This window comes from Echinops telfairi, unplaced genomic scaffold (assembly GCF_000313985.2).
Source record: "Echinops telfairi isolate 266 unplaced genomic scaffold, ASM31398v2 ScPeMD7_2291;HRSCAF=2852, whole genome shotgun sequence".
NCBI classification, from domain to species: Eukaryota; Metazoa; Chordata; class Mammalia; order Afrosoricida; family Tenrecidae; genus Echinops; species Echinops telfairi.
In genome coordinates, this window is record NW_022106189.1 from 17,001,839 (window position 1) to 17,021,305 (window position 19,467).

At 46.2% G+C, this 19,467-nt stretch overlaps 1 protein-coding gene across 4 annotated transcripts in view; it reads left to right on the plus strand.

The window, feature by feature from the left end:
- The window catches only part of FTO (FTO alpha-ketoglutarate dependent dioxygenase), a 462,074-nt gene that overhangs the window by 297,490 nt on the left and 145,117 nt on the right, over positions 1 to 19,467 (plus strand). Inside the window, exon 9 of one of the 4 annotated variants that reach the window (XM_045293611.1) lies at positions 17,658 to 17,741. The exons of the other annotated variants lie outside the window; for them this stretch is intronic. Within the exon in view, the coding sequence (XP_045149546.1) occupies positions 17,658 to 17,709 (52 nt within the window). The 3' untranslated portion in view covers positions 17,710 to 17,741. Of the gene's footprint in view, positions 1 to 17,657; positions 17,742 to 19,467 lie in introns of those variants that run through there. 4 annotated transcript variants of the gene reach the window in all.

Here is a 19,467-nt window from a genome sequence, read left to right on the forward strand (position 1 = left end):
GCCCTCCTGTCTTCTTGTTAATCACGGCCCCTTTTGCAGCCTCCTGGATTAAGAAATATTACCCTCCGTCTGTATCTGAAGAAAAGCAAAGGTGGCAGGAATCATGGAGTAGTGTGCCAAAGGAGGGCTGTGCTGTCCAAAGTTATGAATTCTCCAACCTAAGCTACAGATTGGGCCCTGCTCTGATGCTGGTCTGAGCCCTTGGCATCCTAAAACAGCATAGTGGATGTGTACTTCAGCAGATGCCTGAGAGCTTGAAATTCTTTATTTAAATCGGTCTGGAGGGGTATACTTGGGGGTCTTGGAGGGGGGGACATTTTTAGGGGATGAGTAACCCTTTCAGTGATGGTTAAGAAGTAGAATTTCTGTCTTTCACTTGGGAGACAGCTGGTGCCCCTCAGGTGATGCTCCCACTGTATGTCAGTGGGGCTTTATGGGGGGTGGTGGTGCTGTCAGACTGAACAGACTAGGAAGAAAGGGCTGGTGATCTATTCATGAAAATCAGCCGCTGTAAACCCTATGGATCACAATGGCAGTCTCATTCTGCTTAGTGGCTAACAGCTGCAACTAATAATCACACTTTCTAACAAAACTTGGAGTGAGACCCTAGAAACAGTGATTTGTTTTATTTTTTCTGGGAGAAAAGACAGAATTAATCTTGACTCTTAAGTTTGCTGAACTGGAAAGAAGAAAACCTACACACAACCCACAAAACTGAGGTGTAGGCCAGAATTAGATCTAAGTCCTAGAACAAGAACCAAATTCACACATTTGACATCAGCCTGTGACTTGGTTTATCACGTTTTAAAAGCACAGAACAATGTTAAAGCAGGTGAGAATTCTCAAATGATCTTTCTTTTCTGAAGTTTTTCTAATCCCAAGTATGCATTTTCTTTTCTTAAATAATGTTTATGGCAAGTCACAGTGCACAAGGAAACTTGATTTGGGTAAAGTATTAAAGTGTGGAGAAATCTCCATTGTAATCTACAACCATTTAATTTGCTAACAAGACTTCACTGATCAGAATCTGTAGCCTTCTCCTGCAGTATAATCAAAACAAGAAGCAGTTGGCTCTAGAGAATAAATTTTGCCCATCTTTTATTGTCCGGCCCCGCCATCTTCTTTCTGGCAAGCTGAGATGAAACAGAAAGCTGATATTTGGAGCCACTGGAATCGCAGGCCTTGTAATTTAGAAATATCCATTTTGTCCCATGTAATTTCTTCCCTTTTCTTCCCTAAGATTTCTCAGTCTAAATCTGATACAGGTAGGAGCCAAGACAAACAGTAACCATTTATAGTCACCCAGACCAGTTTGGGTTTCACTCTAATGTAAAGCAAAGAGAGTTTTTGGCTTCGTTTCAGGTGTGTAACAGGGGTAGAAAATGCATTTAAAATTTAGCAGCAAATGTTACCATATGTTTCCATAACAACTGCAAACCTTTATGCTAGAGAAGCAGTAATATAAACATGTAGGAATCCTGGAACAGTAAACGATTAATTTACTAAATATAAAAAAGCCAGCACGAGGGGGCTTTTATGGCCACAGAAACCGTGAGGGGGCCTAGCATCCCGTGACTCTCTCCATTATGTGGCAGAAAATGCTGCTGGTTGTTTTAAATGAGCAAATCTTTTAAAATTATAGGTACAGTGTCAGTTCTCCACAGTGCATTTTTCTCTGAAACAGTGTGTGGTGGTGCCAGCTATGGCTCGTTTCTTTTACCATATTGAACTAGTAAAATTCCATTTAGTAGCTACCCCTACTAGGCATCTATAAAACAGCTGCATTTTTCCCCCCTTCACCCACATCTCCCAAGTTAATAGCAAAAGCTGGGGTCCTCCCCAAAGTGCGGTGCCCAAGAGCCAGCGCTTGCACTTGGCAGGGAATGGCTGCCCATGGATGGCTGATAGAGATGCAGAAGGGTCACCATTTGAAATGGGAAAGAGACTAAAGCAGTTTAGGGAGAAAAGGCTCTACTTAACCATACTTTAAGAATGAGAACGCGGCACTCAGAGTTGTCGGAATCACCACCACAGGAAATTGGGTGTTTGCTTGGATGGGACAAAGAAATCACCTTATTTTAAGAGGTTCTTTGGAAGCATGCCAACCTGCAGATGGAGCTGAAACGAGGCAGGGTCATTTGACCCCAAACTTGCGTACTCCATGGGGCTCACAGGGTTTTGACTCATTTCCTAGAATCGAAACAATCCTTCATCACTTGGGATAAAGTGATGTACCTTGATCAACCCTGAAACGTGGGTTAGGGGGAAAAAAAAAAGACCAGCATTGAATATGCTGATCAATAAAGGCGAAAGTCAAAGGCTAAAAATAAAAAAGTCAAAGGAAAATGGACTGACCTAAAAATTAAGAGCCTTGAAAGGGCCTTGCTAGGGATGCAGTGCAGACAGAGGGGCCAACTTCTCAACGTTTCAGGACTTACAGGGAATCTTTTAGCAGGAGCGGCGCTCTTTCCTTAGCCTCTCTTCAGCCGGGATAGCGCTAAGCAAGGTTCACGGCGTTAGAGGACACAGGAGACAGTCGAAGCTAATGTTTAAGGTGCTTGGTAAGGTGGAGGGTCAGCAAAAAAAGCAACCCTCAGTGAGATGGCTTGACACAGCTGCTGCAACACGGAGCTCAAGCACAGCGACGATTGCGGCGGTGAAGGACCGGCAGGACTGTTTGAACGAAGGTCACTATGCGGCAGAATCACCTCCACTGCCCCTCGGAGCAACACCGTTATATAACGAGCCCAAGTGGAGTTGAGAAAACTTGATCCAACAGGAGTGAGGGTGAGAAGCCGAGTTAGGATAACAAAGGAAGATTGGTAAAGAAGAGACGCTTTGTGAGGGTCTGATTCATCGGGTCTCTGGTACCCCCCCTTACTTTTTGTTGTGTATTAGGTAGGGGTTTACATTTCACATCATCAACCATTTTAAAAACTTACCAAACCTCTCATTAACTTGCCCCATTCCACCCCCAATAAGTCGCCCTTCTGAGTTGGGAACGTTTTTATGGAAAGCGAGGCAATCAAAATAGAGCCCCAAAGAGATGGATCTTCCTTTGTAATTTTCTATTTCTTCATCAGATGAGGGTTCGTGTGATTGCCACCATTTTAGTTAGAGACGACGAACCTGCATTCAGGGAAAGTGAAATGAGATCATTATTGACAAAGCTTCAGCCTAGTTTGTTCCTAGACTGCAAACTCAGCGTTCGACGTTCTTGGTACATCGTAAAGCTGGCAATGGTATGAGATCAGGGCGAGCTTTCGGAGAAAGCTAGTTACTGCCCTTTTCTCGGTACATATAACATCGTAGATGGGAATCAAAACCTCAAAATCACTGACCACGCGATGAAAGCGTTGTAGGCGTGTGCACATCTTCTCTTTGGTGCCGGCTCTGGGCTAGAACTTCAAACCCGAAAAGCAGCTGTGCCTGTGTGGCTCGGGCTCTGGGGAGAGAGCGGACTCTAGGGTCTGTCGTTAGAACGTCTTTGGGAGGAAGTCCTCCCAAACAGAGGCGATATTGGCAGTGACTGCAAGGAAGGGAGGCAGACCCAGCGTCTGGGGCCAACGCCAAGGAAGAACAGTGGGTAAGCCACGGCAGAAGTAGGAGCCATTGGGACGCTTGCACCCTGAAGAGGACGTCTGGGCGGAAAGACCGGAAGCCAGTGGAATGTAGACCCGACCATGACAAGTGGATTGTAATGGCAACCGGCAGAAACGCTATCAAAGGAGGCATACCATAGCCACGAAACACCCACCTTTTCCTCTTGGTGTGTCAATCCCTAAACAGCCCTTTTAAAGTGTTGTTTCAATAAATATTTACGTGTTTGCTTCAAAGGATCCCTCCCATGGCTTGTTTTTTGAAGGGTGGTCCTGAGTGTCAACAGGTCAGCTTTAAGGTGACCTTATTTCCACCGAGGCCATATTCCAGTAAAAGTTGTCTGAGCCTCTGGCTTCAGCTGGGCGGGTAGTTCTGACAGACGTGTAAGCAGATGCAAGCAGTGTTGCTAATGACAGGTGATTATAAGAGGCATGGGGGCCAAGGTAATTAAACGAGTACTTGAGAGCAGCATTTGGCATTGTAATCTTTCAGTGTTAGAAGTCTCTTTGCGATGCCATTTCCCCACTTGGCTCGTTGAATATCATTCATTTTTATTCTTCAGAGGATAGAGTTTTGAGGTCTGCAACTATCCTGTCTGAATTCCGTCCTTGTTCATTGTAGGGCTCCAGAAAATGGTTCCCACTAGGTTCTGTAGGGGGATCTAGTCAATAGCCGAGGCTCCCTCCCAGGATGGCCCGAATGGAGTAAGGGGAGAGAGCCTCTGACCTCCCTGCTGGTGCTGCACGTGTGTGACGTATTGTTTGTCCACTTTGACAGTGAGAATGCCTTGGCATGGGGTAAGACATCTCGTGGTTTGAGTGAAAGTTGGCAGTGTGACATAGTTTCCCATTCAGCGATTAATACCCAGATTGTTCGTGACAGTGGTCTCCATCCCTCTGATGTGACAGTCCCCTCCCCGGTTCCACTGGTCTTTGCTTCTGGCCCCTCCTGCCCTTTTGACTTTGATTTTGAGCAAAGGCTATCCTTTTTGGTTTTGTAAATGGATTGTTCGGAGGAGCATGCTCCTCCAGGATGTTGTTGTTCCCTTTATAGGCCTTTCTTTCATGGGATAGGAAGGTGATTTCCCAGAGCGGATTCCATTCTACGTGAGAAGGAGAGTGTCTGAGGGCCACGATTTCAGTTTCAGGGGTTCCTGTGGTCTCTCAGAGACCAAGGAATCTTCCCAATGAACTTGATTTCTGTTCGTTCCTTTGCATCCACTCTGTCAAGTAGTATCTTTGTGATCCTGGTTAGAGTAGTTGGTAATTGTAGCCAGGAGCCATCGAGCTCTTTTGGTTTGAGCTTAACTAAAGTAATTGATTTCACTGCTAACCTAAAGGTTGGTGGTTTGAATCCACCTGATACTCTGCCAGGTAAAAAATGAGGCAGCCCGGTTCTCTAAAGTTGACCTTGGGAACCCTATGGAGTCATTTTACCTTGCCCTATAGGGTTGCTACAATTCAGAATTGACATCATATCGGTGGGTTTTGTTAGAAATTTTACCCTAAGTAGGCAAAAAAACTCTAAAATCAACAATAACCTGGTTTTAACCAGGACTAATACTAGCAATGGTGACCAAGACATGGGATTAGTTTGTTCATTATATTTCAATGTGGCATTAAAACAATAAATAGTGCCTTTCTTTTTGTCACCAGGATGAAGAGGGAGGCTTATTTAGAGGTGTGGGTGCCTACCTCCTGCTACCTGCAATATTGGTCGTTGTGTGCTTGGAAGAATCTGTCTAATTGGGTAGTGGGTCCTCATGGGCTTCACTACATGTAGTTTCGACTGTGACCAATGAGATGAGTCTTATGTATGCTAAATGTAGTTGTTGGGTTTCATCTAGTAAAAGTGCATCTACCATGCATTGTCCACTTCACGTATTAAGGTCCTCGAACCTGGCCGAGATGGGAACTTTCCCCAAGTAGGTGAGTTTGTACCTAGACTGCAAACTCAGCGTTTGACGTTCTTGGTACATCGTAAAGCTGGCAATGGTATGAGATCAGGGCGAGCTTTCGGAGAAAGCTAGTTACTGCCCTTTTCTCGGTACATTGTGCTCTTGTACCGGAGCGGTCGGAAAGGAGAAGAGATGAATACAGTTAGGCTTATGCCAGTGGCATGCCAAGTGACTTCCCACCCCAGCGTGGGAAGCCGACAGCCCACTTAGACCTCGGGCTTCAGGCTGCAGTCCACTTCTGAGCAGAGGCTGTTTCAGAGCTTCGCCAGAAAGGTTAAAAGGTATTGCACCCCCCGTGTATAAAAGAGCTAGAGATTAAACTCAGTAAGCCTGCCATAGTCCCTGGAAAATATCAAGTCAAGATGATTTTTAAATCCAAAGTTACTAGGCTGAGTGGATGTGCCCTTTAGGGGAGCTGCCTCAGAAGTGGGGAGGAGAGATGTGTGCAAAAGACAGTGGGTCCACAGGCTGCTGAAGCTAAAGTGAATTCTCTTGGTTTTCTGCCTCCCAGCCCGCAGAGAACGAACCCAGGGAATGCCCATCCTGGCTCCTAGGCCTCTAGATTCACAACAAGCTCCAGGTGGCGGACTGCATGCGCAGTACCCGTGCAATGCAAAACCTGGACTGAACTCCTTGGGGGTGGAGAGGAGTCAGGACTCTGTCCTCAGAAAGTTTAAGACCACATGCCTAATACTACTAGTAACTCGTATTGAAGCCCTACTGCAGGATCTAGCTATGTTGCATGCCTCAACACATTTCATCTGAAATAATAGTTGTAGGGGGTAGCCAGTGATGATGAACTTGGCTGGGAACGGAAAGGTTGGTGGTTCAGACCTGCCCATGGGCTCTGGGGGAGAAAGACCCGGTGATCTGCTCCTATAACAATTATAGCCTCACAGACCTTACGGGGCAATCCTGCTCTGCCATCTGGGGTCACTGCGAGTCGTCTGAATTGACTGGCAGGTCCTCAAGAATGACCACCAGCCTCATGGACTGCTTCTCTATGGGGGACACTTTGTATGTGCTTTAGCTAAAGGAAATCAATTCCTAGAATGGTAGCTATTTTACTATTTTTCACAAGAAACTGAGGCAGAAAGAAGTTAAGTCCATTCCCACAGGGCATCGAAGCAAACGGACAGGAATTCCAAAGCAGAAAGACCAGGCCGAGCCCAGGATCTGTCAGTGCATCTCAGAGATCAGCCCCAGAGTCACGGTGCGGGATTGTTAAACACCGATGACTGGCCTGTGCGCGGTTCCCAGGTGATCCGAGTCTCATGGCTCTGTGCTAAGTCGAAGGGAGCAGGAGAAAAAAGCCACTGTAGGGCAAGACCAAGTGAAACATTCCACAAGCAGATCTCCTACACAAGACCTTTTCAAAGTGTCAACAAGCAAGGCCGCCACTCGGACGACTCCGGTGTGCCTCACCCAAGCCCTGGCCTTTTCAGCCACCTCACAGGCGTGTGAAGGTTGGACCATCAATAAGGAAGACTGGCGGATAGATGCATTTGAATGATGGTGCCGGAGAAGAATATTGCAAGTACCAGTCCCTGGCGAAGGGCCGCATGCTCGGTGGAATAGAGGGGCAGTGAGAAAAAGGAAGACCCTAAAAGAGAAGAATTGGCACAGTGGCTACAGCACTGGGCTCAAACATAACCACAGCTGTGGGGCTCGCAGAGGACCAGGCAGTATTTCCTTCTGTGGTTGTACCTAGGTTCTCTAGCAGCTGGCACTGAACCTAACTCCGCCGCACCTAACAACCTTAGCAGTGTTATCCCTTATGATCCTTGTCACCATTCAAGATGCTCTGTAGTAACCATGTCACGGAATCATTAAAACGGTGACTGTGAGTTATCACATGTAATCCTCATGACAGCCATGGGAGGTAAATCTTTTATTAGCCCTATAGCACAACTGAGAAGACTAAGGCGCAGACCCTTTAAAAATAGGCCTATGTGACAGAACCAGGATGGACTATCCTTGCTTAATTCCCGAGCCAAGTTCATATCCACTAAGAAAACCATGGGCAGCTTGTGGGGAGGGGGGGCATCTGGGTCCCATCTGTAGTAGGTGGTTTACAGGGCTGGGCTGAAGGAGGACAGCCCAGAGGCACGGAAGTCTAAGGTGTGGCGGGGACTTCTGTGTCAACTGCATGGAAAGACCTCCAGACGGGAAAGCTGGAAACTTCCGGTTTCAGTGGGAGGCTTTGGAAATGAAGAGGCGTCGATGCTCAAGACTGGAGTCTGAGTGCGTGAGCACCCATTGAGACCCTCTCTGTCCCTTCCCGTCTGAATGGCGGAGTCAGTTGTCTGCCTTTCACAGCTTGGGAGTCTGGGAACATGTTGAGAAAAGGGTTTGATTCTCAAGATCAGCAGTCCTGTGACAGTGAGCCGCCCCCTGCCACCCCCACCCCCTGCCCCACCCGGGGAAAAGTGAGTTTGGTGCATAAGCCACATCACAAACAAATGGGAACGCGTGTGCACACCAGAGAGTCTGGCTGTGTCCCAATCCATGTCGTGCACTTAGAAAATACCTGCCGTGGCATGGGCGCACTGGTATCAGCAGAGCTGCCAACTTGGGTTATTTCTGATATTGCCTGGCAGCCCCCGAAGGAGGGAAAGTATGAATTTTTATCTCCCATTTACTAGACTTTCATTATGTTGTGTTTACTGACACAGTGTCAGCACATGAAATGTTAAACATCACTGGTCTGAAAGAGGCTCCCATTGTCTTACCTCTGGTGCTGGGGGAATCTTGCTGCCCTTGCTGTAGTGGTTCTGTCAGTGTAATATGACATGAAGCGTTTCTCAGTAATGACAGACATCGAATATGAGTGACAGGAACTCTGACCGCAAGGAATGGGTTCAATTACCAGAGATGAGGGTTACTGGAGATAAAACCAAAGGGCCCAATTGTGCTTGGTTCTGACCCCCTGACTCCCAGAAGCAGAGCAGCAAAGGCAAGTGGCTGATGAACCAGCCCCGAAGCCTCGCTTTCAGTGATAAACTTGTTTGGATTTCCCTGTCTGAACAAAATCTGTGGGTGACGTGTTTCTGAAGGAAATATGATCAGAAAACAATAGGGCGGGTCATTCTTGTCCCTCCCAAGCACAAAACCCCAAACTGTCGTTCCATCTTGCACTGGATCTAGGACACAGTGTCCAGAAATCAATACAAGATAAATGGTTGTTCTCTTGACCCCAGCTTTCGGCTGCTGCGGTGGCTGCATTGCTCCATTTCATCTGTAGCCAACCTGACGCCAGCGTCAATGAGAGATCCTGCCGTCCGAAGCTGCCCCACCCCCGCCAGGGCAGGCTTTTCTGCTCAGCACTGAGTGCTGCATTCTGCTGGCTTACAGTCCACTGCTCATAGCCCCCAGATAGAGTTATAGTGAGCAGCCCAATTAAACTGTCGCAGGCTGCCCTCACTTGACTAGCTCTGCAGAGTCATTTAGCCAACAGACATTCCTGACTATTAAAGCTAGTAGCAGCATGTCTCCAATGCTGGAGATAAAATGAATGAAATTTGTTATTCTGCGCTGACACTTGATCCCAGCTGTTGAACTAATGCTGTTGCACCTGAAGTTTTTCTTTATGGTAATTGCTGTCCATGTTATTATTTCATATACTAAATTGGAGAAAATTGCAACAGGTATTAAGTTCTTTGAGCTGATTCATGGGAGTTCTATTGTGCATTCTTCCCAGGTAGATGCAGACTTTTGCTCAAGGCTGAGGAAGCTGGCATTTGCTAGGCAAAGGCACTGGCTTGTGTTTCATGATTATCAGAGACATTTCAATCTTTGCGCTGGCCAGGCATTTATCAGCTTTACCTGAAATCTGCCTTAAAGTCCACTTTTGCCACCAATTCAGTCAACATATGTCAGAGCCTGCCCTGGGGAATCCACTTATGATGCCCACCATCGAAAGTGATTTGCACTGCTCTGGTTGATCAGTCTCTTGTCCTGTATATGCTTAGGTAAATGTGCAGCGTATGAAATAAGACATCCCCTCTGGGCACCTTATGAGTCCTTGGGCACCTCGGGTAGAGACATTGCAGGGAGCACTCATTGAAACACGCATGCTGACACTGGGCGCTGTAGGCCATCTCCCAATGTGTTGGAATCGCTGCTCCTGTGCGGACCTCATCCAGTAGGTCACATCCTAGAATTAAAGGAGGCCCTTGGTAGCCATTCCATCATATTGATCTATAAACCATACGGTGAGGGCAGGGCCCATTCAGAGCCCTCTGTTTCTACAGTCAGTAGCATAGGGACCATTCCTTAGACACCGTTTACCTGTATGTCTCCTGTGCCCAAAGAACAAACATGTAGGTCCTGAAGAAGCACAGCCAGAGGCGCTTTAGGAGCGAGGCTGGCAAGACTTTGTCTCAGGTGCTTTGGATGTGTCCTGGTAGAGAAGGGCCTCCTTCTTGGCAGAATAAAAGGTCAGGGAAAGAAGAGAAAGGCCGTCAACAATACAGACTGACACAGGGACTCCTGCAGTAGACTCAGACGGCACGACAATGGACAGGGTGACGCAGGAGCAGGCAGTGTTCTGTTCTGCTGCCCCTAGGGTCACTAGGAGAGGGCACCGGACAACAGCGACGCACTGGGTGGTCCGAGATGGTGGTGCCCACTCCGCGTGGGCTCTGGAAGGCAGATTCAGAAGCCTTTCCTTTGGCTTGGTCAATCTGGCTAGTGGTGGAAGTGTTAGGTTTGCCCTCAGGTGAATGGCTTGTTTTTGTGGGTTCTGACTGGGGCAGAGGGTGACCCCAAGTATCGTCATATGACTTTGTGTTTTTTCTTTTAAGCAAGTGAACCCAGTTCTACCTGGAACCACGCGTGACAGACATCTGAGGGACCTGGAAATTACAAGGTGTATTCACATGTCTAGAATCATTGTGCCCCCACGTTGTCATTGTCCCCAGTAGGACACTAGATACAGGCTCCATTCCATAATTTGATTAGAGGGAAGAAGGAGACACTCGGACATCAAAGTAATGACAGGTAGACTTACTTGTCTTTTGCACATTATCTGTGATAGGTTTGCATTATCAGTCCTCGGGATGCCTGTGGCAATCTGCACACCTGTTCAAGAGCGCCCTGATAAATACCTGGGAAGCTCATAAGATGTTGTCAGAAATTCCGCATAGGGTCCTTCCTCTCCTGACAGAAACGTTTGCACGTTGAGGGTGGTGTGAGACTCTCTCCAGTGCAGGGTGTTTACTGCTAGCTGCAGTCTATACCGTGAAAACCAAAAAATCAAAGTCACTGCCATTGAGTTGATACCAACTCACAGTGACCCCTTTGTCAGTTTCTGAGACTGTAACGGTTTACAGGAATAGAAGGCCCAATGTTTCTCCCACAGAGCGGTGGGTGGTTTAGAACTGCTGTCCACGTGGCTCACGGCCCAACTCGTAACCCGTAGACCACCAAGGCTCCATCCTCTGTATAGTTAGTGGGACCTTAGTGGTGGTGTAGTAGTTTGCGTTATTTCAGATATCCTAAGCTTTGTTAAAGAAGCTGTTTTGTAAACTCAAATCTGTCAAAATTGAATTACTGTAATTTACAGTGAAGTTCAACATGAGAAAAAAATGTATTTTCTTTCCCCACTGAGAAAATGAAAGGAGTATTAATATGTCTTTAGAATACTAGGAAACGTATTTTCTCACTCTCAAATCCAATAGGAAAAGCTGACATTTTCATCAAAAGCAAACCAAGAATAATCTTGGTTGTATTTTCTTAAATTGCCAAATGTACGACAGTTTAAGGTATTTTAAAACAATGTATTCGTGGGCAAACACTGACGTGATCCCAGGGGTCCTTCAGATGCACATCCATTCTTGTCTTTGGTATTTGAGGATCCTAAGTGATACCATAATAATACAAATAAAGGTTGCTTTTATTATAAATGTCTGTATGAAATTCCGACTCAGAGCCCATTCGCCATTCTTCATTCTTCGTTCTCTGTCTCTCTCTAGTTGGAGCAGTAAGCTCTTCTCTCCAAATCCTACTGGACTGAAACAGTTCTCTTTTGAGTTTGGGGCCCAGATTAAACCCCACAGCCCACTACCTTCAAGTCCATTCGAGCACCTTGCAGCTTTGTATACAGATTTCAAGCATGCAAACCTTCACGGGAACAGACAGCCTCATGTTTCTCCCTCGAAGCTGCTGAGGGATTGGAATCACTGACCTTGTGTCTTACCCACAGCACCACCAGGGAGCCAGAAAGCCTATCTTGTTGGACTTCAGTTTTTTGTGGATTGCATGGTGATAGTGGACACTTAGCAAATAAACCTATAGGAGAGTTGTTTGTTTTTGTTTTGTTTTGTTGACAGCTGGCTATTTTAGCAGGATATTTAAAATAGAATGTTGAAGTTCCTGAGATGACAACAGATTGTCAGACTCTCAAGAGGCAAAATTGAAAAAAAATACAGACCCTTCTCTTGGTAGAAATAGGAACTCAAACACATATTTGTAGAGGGATTACAAAAGTAAAAAGATTCTTAAGAGGGCAAGTATTTGGATAATGTGCATAACGAGAAAGAACTTCTGAGAGTTTTTTCTGCAAACCCTGACATAACTCCTTCTCATTTCATATGGCCACATTGAAAGAGCAGAAGATCTTAAATTAAGTGCCTTGCATTCATTTGGTTTCATCACCTTCACGGAGGTAGATTATCTCTTCATTTTGCTAGTGAAGAAACTGGACCTCCAAATGCTACAGGAATGATTCCCAATTACCATGCAGTAAGTGATTGTGGAAGGTGGGAAGCCAACCTGGGCCTACTGCTTCCTCAATCGTTTCCCCGGCTTTGGATGGACAGAACTTTGTACCTGTGTGAAGGTAGTACGATTTTCAGCAAGGTTGTCCACACAGATTACTAACGTTTCTCAGAGTTGTTCATGATGCCAACCCAGCACTAGGCTGTTGGTCACTGCTGTGAAAACTAAACCATGCCAGGAAATGCAGTGTATTTCTTGAAGTTTACACTTTAAACCGGTTTGCATATGTGGATTATTCAGAATGCATTGAACAGGGTGCTCCCTACTGCGTGAGCCATAATACGTCCTTGCCTAGGCCAGAGTTTTGGCAAGCATTTGGCAGAGAGGCCGGCAGTAAATATTTTAGGCTTTGTGAACTCTATACAGTCTGTTACAACTGGACCACTGTGCTACTCTACAAAAAAACCACAAATAATATGCAAACGAACAAGTGTGACTCTTCCAATAAGACTTCTTTATGGACACAGGTAGCAGGATGTGGCCCACAAGTCATAGTGTGTCGGGCCACTGGCCTAGGCCAGTGGAGCCCTGGTGGTATAGTGGTTATGGGTTGGGCTGTCATCTGAACGGTGGGCAGTTTGAAACCACTAGCAGCTCCATGGGAGAAAGCCTGGGTTTTCTCCTCCCATAAACAGTAAGAGCCTTGGAAAACCCACAGGGGGTTGCAAGAGTCAGCACTGACTCGATGGGAGTGAGTTTGGTTTGCTGTGGTTTGGTTTGGGGCCCAGGCCATGAGAAAGGGTTATATATATGGAAATCAGAACACAACAAATATTTTATTCTCCTTTCCTTTGTTAAAGTTTGCTGGTGAGGTGGGGGGGGGTTATTTCAGCATAATTTGAAGTCCTTTTCTTTGACTTGGGATTTTAAAGTTTTGGGGTGTTTTTGTTGTTTCTTTTTAAATACTATGTCTTATTTAAACACATGTTAAAATGTGTTCATGCTCTTTTCATTAAATACCTTGGTTGCCTTCCCAGACTTGAAATTGCAGTGAATTTAATCCCCAAATGATGTTTAGTATCAATTCTCAAGATGCAATTTGAATGTAGTTGGCCTGTATAATTTAAGCAAAATCCCCAATCTTCATTATTTAAGTTCCATAGAAAGCAGTGACTCCTTGAAATATGTATTATCCAGCACTGTTAAGGTATACACAGCCTTTTGTTTTCTTGTCCCCCAACTATATTAGCTCCAGAGATGAAGCAGTAAGAAGATTTCATCTTAGAGCTCTAGATGAGGCATTCAATTTCGATTTTGTTGTTAAGCATGGGTAAACGCGGATTATCATGCATCACCCCCCCTGCCCACTAACCATTTTCTAGGAGGAATCTGAGTACCAGAATTATCTGCCCTGACAATTTTAGTCGTCTCCTTGTATATTCCTATAGCAACAGCCTGCTTTTGTAAAAGAGCCTATTGTTTTCTCACCTTGTAATAAGGAGTAGTGCATCAATTTCTTTTATAAAAAGACATTGAGTGGTGCCGGTAGTAGCAGTAGCCTTGTGTGACTGGGTGGCATATTTGGACGGTAAGCTTTTACCTTTAATCCCCTAGGAAAGGCATCAGGGGGGTTCTCTTCTTCCTCAGCCATGGGCACTGTGTTGGGCAAGGAGGAGTGCACTGTCAGCATCTCCAGTTGTCTGAAGGGAGAGTCTCAGGGAGCCCTAGACTTCCTATCAAAAAAGGTACTCATGTGAAAGGCGCCGTGGTGGTATGGTTAAGCCAGGGAAGCGCCCAGCTGCTAAACAACATGTTAGCACTTCCACCCCACCAGCTGTTCTTCGGGAGAAAGATGTGCGGAGGTTGCCTCCATAAAGATTACAGCTTTGGGGCAGTTCTGTTCTCTCCTGTGGGGTCACCACGCATCAGCTTTGGACTGGTTGGACTGGTTTACAGTTCCATGTGAAATATTTAGTAACCATCATTCTGTCTTCCCTGTGTTGTCTAGAGCAACAGCTTAAAGCCATAGAAAGACTTTGAGCTTTGCTGTCAACAAATGTGTTCTCTTTGATGAACTCCTTGACCTTCTGTTTCTCCTCATTCAAAGTGGAAGAATGCCAGTTTTATATTAATGAGTGAGTTTGAAACTTAATTGTTTAGTAAATTATATTCTCATGTGGGAGTAGTTTTACAGTTTCGCTAGCTATCTGGCTCTGTCTTGTCCAGAAGAATCGTCACCATCATCACAAGAACTACATCCATGATGCTCTTCTTCCTGGATCATAGCGCATGGAGTTGTCCACATGAAAAACAGCTTAATTGCAAATCGTCCGGGGTCATTGGCTGGCAGAATGCCAGGGGGCACCATCCACAGTGTGTTGCATGAATGGCACACACACACCCCACCCCCCAACCCAGACACACCAAATCAATACCAAAACCGAGTCAAGTTTGAAGTGGCTGCCTCTGTGACTTTCAATTTGGGACTCCTGTTTGACGCTGTTTGTCTTCTCGGTATCCAACATTTTAACACATCGGACAGGTCTGTCTCTATTAGTAGTACTCTTCCCGGCCTTTTGTTGACTCTTGGTTCCAGTTACTCCGGAGGACAGCTGCCTTCCAGAGCTCCCTAAAGTAAATGTTGTCCTTGCCATTAGCCTATATTTAGAGGTGGCCCAAGCCCAAGCATAGCATCCCAATGTGGTGACTTTCCTTGCAGGCATTTGCATGAGCTGCAGTCAGAAACAGGAAGAAACCTAATTTTATGCGTACAGATATACGAGACAGGTGGACAGGAACGTCAGGTTCTCATAAGTCCTGCACGTGTCAAATAAGCTAAACCCTCCACAGAAAGCTAGCCTGGAAAGCATATACCATTTGCAATGGCAGAATGGTGCAGGCTGTTCTTGTGTAATTATAACAGTCCCATCCATGCGGGCGGGGTGGGTGAGTTTTGCTTAACAATTATGACTCTGTGGGGCCTTCATTCCAGCGGCCCATCTTGAGGATCTCGGTGTTTGGCTGGCTGAGGGGGCTTTGATTCATTGTAATAAGGGTAGCTTTGTTAAATTCTGCTGCTCTGTGGTGCCTGAGGATCCTGGGAAGAGGAGGTTTGCCTTCCCGGCTCCCTTCTTTTGCATGGTGGGGATGAATTGTCTCTCACTCTCACATCCCCTAGGTTACTGTCCGTGCTCTCTCTTGATCTTCTGCTTGTCCTTTTATTTCTCCATGTTGTGAAAGTTTCTTTCTGTGTGACCGGGAGTCTGTTTAGCAGACCATATTGTGAGTGAAGGGCCAGCGTTTGTTGCCTGATTTTGGCAACGCTGGGCAGTCAGCTGGGATGTAATTAAGACTCTGAGAACAGGCTGTCTTCTCCACGGGAAGGGCATGTTAGATGTTGCTGGGATTTGGGGCTGTCAGTTTGGCCAAGGCTAGAGACAGAGCTAGGGACAGAAATATTTCCTTTCATTTATAATCCCTTTATGTACAGTGTATGCACTTGGCCAAGTTTACATATAACCTAGTGGCGAGAGCTTACAAGCCAACGCCGTGAAATTAGCATATGTTACATGTATATTTTAGTAATATTTTAAAGCAAGTGCATGTTTCCAAAGTGAATTATGCATGGATGACAGCAATAGGGCTGTGTTGCACTGGGTGTCAAATCCAGAACTTTGTGTCGAGACTGTGGGTTTTACAGTAAAAAGGCAGAAAGACTAAACGAAGTAAAACAGTTTTAATTTTTAACAGTTTGGTTCGGCCCAAGGAGCCAGGCTGTGACAGATATAACTGACATTTGAATAATTGGATTAATTTAGAGAAGGGAAAATCCGGTTTTGACGGTTGTGCTTGTGTGTATGTCTTTTTTTTTTTGGTAATTTGCGAGAATGGAGTTGTGTGATTTAAATATGCACTTTATGTGATACAAAGCAAAGCTCCAGGAATGGCCATGAAATCTGTAAAATTATCATTTGAGTATTTTGTTTTAATGTATATATATGTGGGTATGTTTATGCAGCATATGCCTTGCTCATATATTGGATAAAATTATCTCCAACATATACTTTATTCAGCACTCTGTGGCACACATAGCTGGCTACCTACTGCACCTACAAGCCCATTGTCTGTGCACCGGGGAACTTGGTAAGTACAATTTGAGGATCATGTGTACCACTTCAAAGGCCGTACCAAAAATGTGCAGACAAGGAAGCTCACCATGATGTTGGTAAGCCCCTTTCCCCCCTCATCTCAGTGAATTATACAGCATTGAAACCTAGCAGACAAAGGTGAAATTTAGTATCTGGTATCAGTAGCCAAACCCCACATGCTTAATTCCTTCACCTTAAATTCCTTCAGATTTATGTGGCTTTGCAGCAGTGGTGGCCTAGTGGTTACGAGTTGGGGTGCTAACTGCAAGGTCAACAGTTCAGAACCACCAGCTGCTCTGCAGGAGAAAGATGGGGGCTTTCCCCTCCTGTAAAAAGCTAGTCTCAGAAATCCACAGAAGCAGTTCCGCTCTGTGCCAGAGGGTTGGTATGAGTGAGAATTTACTCGATGCCAGTAACAATTGCTAGCTTCTCATAGATGATGATGGGTTTTGATTTGTTTTGTTGTTTTTTTATATATGAAGATAATCTCAGTGACGTGACCCCCCCCCCCAAGGGCAACGCCCAAACATGTCCCTTCTCCACAATTTCTGTTAGTGAAATATGCCAGCTAAGTTCTTGACCCCCAGACTGGACCGTCACTGCCGGCTGTCTTGAATCGGGACTCTGGGCCGGCCCTAAGAGCCTTTTCCCAGCAGGCCATTAATAGACATTAACACTCGAGCAGAAAGTGTTGATGTGTGGTTTATAACGTTCGCACCCAGTTAGGCAGGTGTAACACATGCAGTAGGGATCTTGTACCAACATGCGTGTGGAGCCAGATGGATGAGAACCATCGAAGGAGAGACATTCCACCTGACATGGGGCGCTCCTGATAGCCGTTTACCAAACAAGCCTGGTGCTAGCTGAGTGGGAAAGGCCTGGTTTGGAATATTCCAGGATGAGCAAAACGGAGATTGGAAAGTTTGGGGTTGCTCTGTTGTCCAGTGAGCATGGAGCCCAGCGGGCTAGTCCGTGCTTCCCTGTAAAACTCCTTCTCATCAAGTACCACGCAGGCATAGAGGAAAGAGAAGTTTTCACCATCCTAAGATTAGCCTGCAAAAGCCAACACCGCTTTCCCCTCTCAGATTGAGCTGACTCTCCTCCCAGCGTTTCAGAATGGTTCCGAGAGACTCTGTGGTTTACTTTGTCAAAGGGGCCATGGTGCGCTCCTGTTTCCTGACTGGCTCTCCTCAGAGGATTCTCAAAGCCTTTTAAAATTGTGTGTTTTTCAGGGGCAGCCTCAGAAGTCCCAAGAGTGAAGTTGCCATCTGTCTTTTCTATTAAACGAGTCTTCTGTATCGAATACCTGATGTGCTTGTCCCAGAGATAGATGTTATTAATTAAAGGACAGCATTCGTCCTTTATCTGAAATAAATCTTCTGTCTTGCTGAAAGAATAGTCTTCCACACCTTCGGAAGCAGTGAAGGGCATTCTGCCCAGGGCCCAGGTCTTAACCCGAGGTCCGACACGTGGTGTCCATCGCCCAGCTTTGATCTGACTGGACATGTCACTGGGTAGGGAACTACTTCTCTTGTTGCTGCTGGGTGCCTCCTTCATTTATCTCCCAGGACCTTGGCCTTGGGCAGAGGGTGACGGAAATGAGTAGAACACATATGCTAATGGAAACGTGGGACCTCTACCACTGGGAAACGAGAGAAATGCCTGCAGCAACCGGAACCAGGCTTCTGCCAGAGCACAGCTGAGGCCAGCGGTTCTCCACCTGGGGGTCGCGACTGCCCTTTCACAGGGGCCACCTAGCACCACATTTCTGATGGTCTTAGGAACCGAGACACCGCTCCTCTCCAGGTGGGTCTGCCCACATGCAGATAGGCCCACGTGTGGGGTCACCACAGCACGAGACATTGTATGAAAGGGTCCGCGGCATTAGGAAGGTTGAGAACCACTGGCTAAGCCTTAGAAGATGGACAGGGAGAACGAAAGCAACTTCTCTAACCTGTTGGATCGCTGCCTCCTGAAGGCTAGAGAAAAAACGAACGCAGCTTAGAAGACACGGCTGTCCACTTCGATCGAAATGTGCATTTTCACTGTGCCCTTCACAAGGAGGGTTGAAAGGGACAGATGGGCTCCGGGGAAGAAGTGAGAAGATTGTACTACAGGATGCTAGTGGCTAAGGAACAGGCCCGAGTGGAGCCGGCGAGGTAGGTCTAACAAGCCTTTTTGTTGGACACGATGCACTTTTAAAGGGGGATTCAAAGTAGATCTCTTCTGCCATCTTTTTTTCTTTCTTTCTTTCTTAACTGAGTAGCTTTTGACTCATGGCAACCCATGGATGTCAGAGGAGAAGTGTGGCTTCCCAGGGTTTTCCAGGACTGATATGTTGTAGGGGGTAGACTGCTAGGTCTTCCATCTGAGGCTCCTCTGGGTAGATGAGAATCACCAGCCTTTTGCACATTGGCACACCCAGAGCCTTTTCTCAGACAGACTAGAAAGCTGGTAGCTATGAAAGAATGAGGCAGACTCGGGATTGGTGGAGTCAGCAGGGAATGAACACCTACACTGTCTACAATGGACATACCTGTCAGTGTTGACGTTAGTCAGGGACTGTGGCCTAAGAGTGCGTTATCCACTAGGTTTTTCGCTAGAAGCTGTGAATATGAAACATTCGCATTTGCAGTGTTGGCAATAGCTCACTGTTTTACAACTGTGCAGGCTAGGTAAGAAGTCCTCTGTGGTCCAGGGGATCCCTTGTTGTGTCGTGGTTACAAGGTGGGCTGCCTTCTACCAAGGTCTGCAGTTTGAAACCACCTGATGCCCTTCAGGACTTTCTGTTCCGTAAAGGTCCCCCTATGTAGCATATAGAGATGCTCATCTACTCTGGGACAGGATAGCAACGAGGTGCACAACTATTTACACGGCTCTTCTTCTTCTGTCTTTTTTAACCTATTTATTTATTTTTATCTTTTCTTTTGGGTGTCTGTCTATTTAAGATAGGGAGGATAAACAAGCCCAAGGAGACAGCGAAGGGACCAATGGTTCCAGGGGGGCAAGCGGGGGAGGGGGGAGGAGATAGGTGAAAGGGAG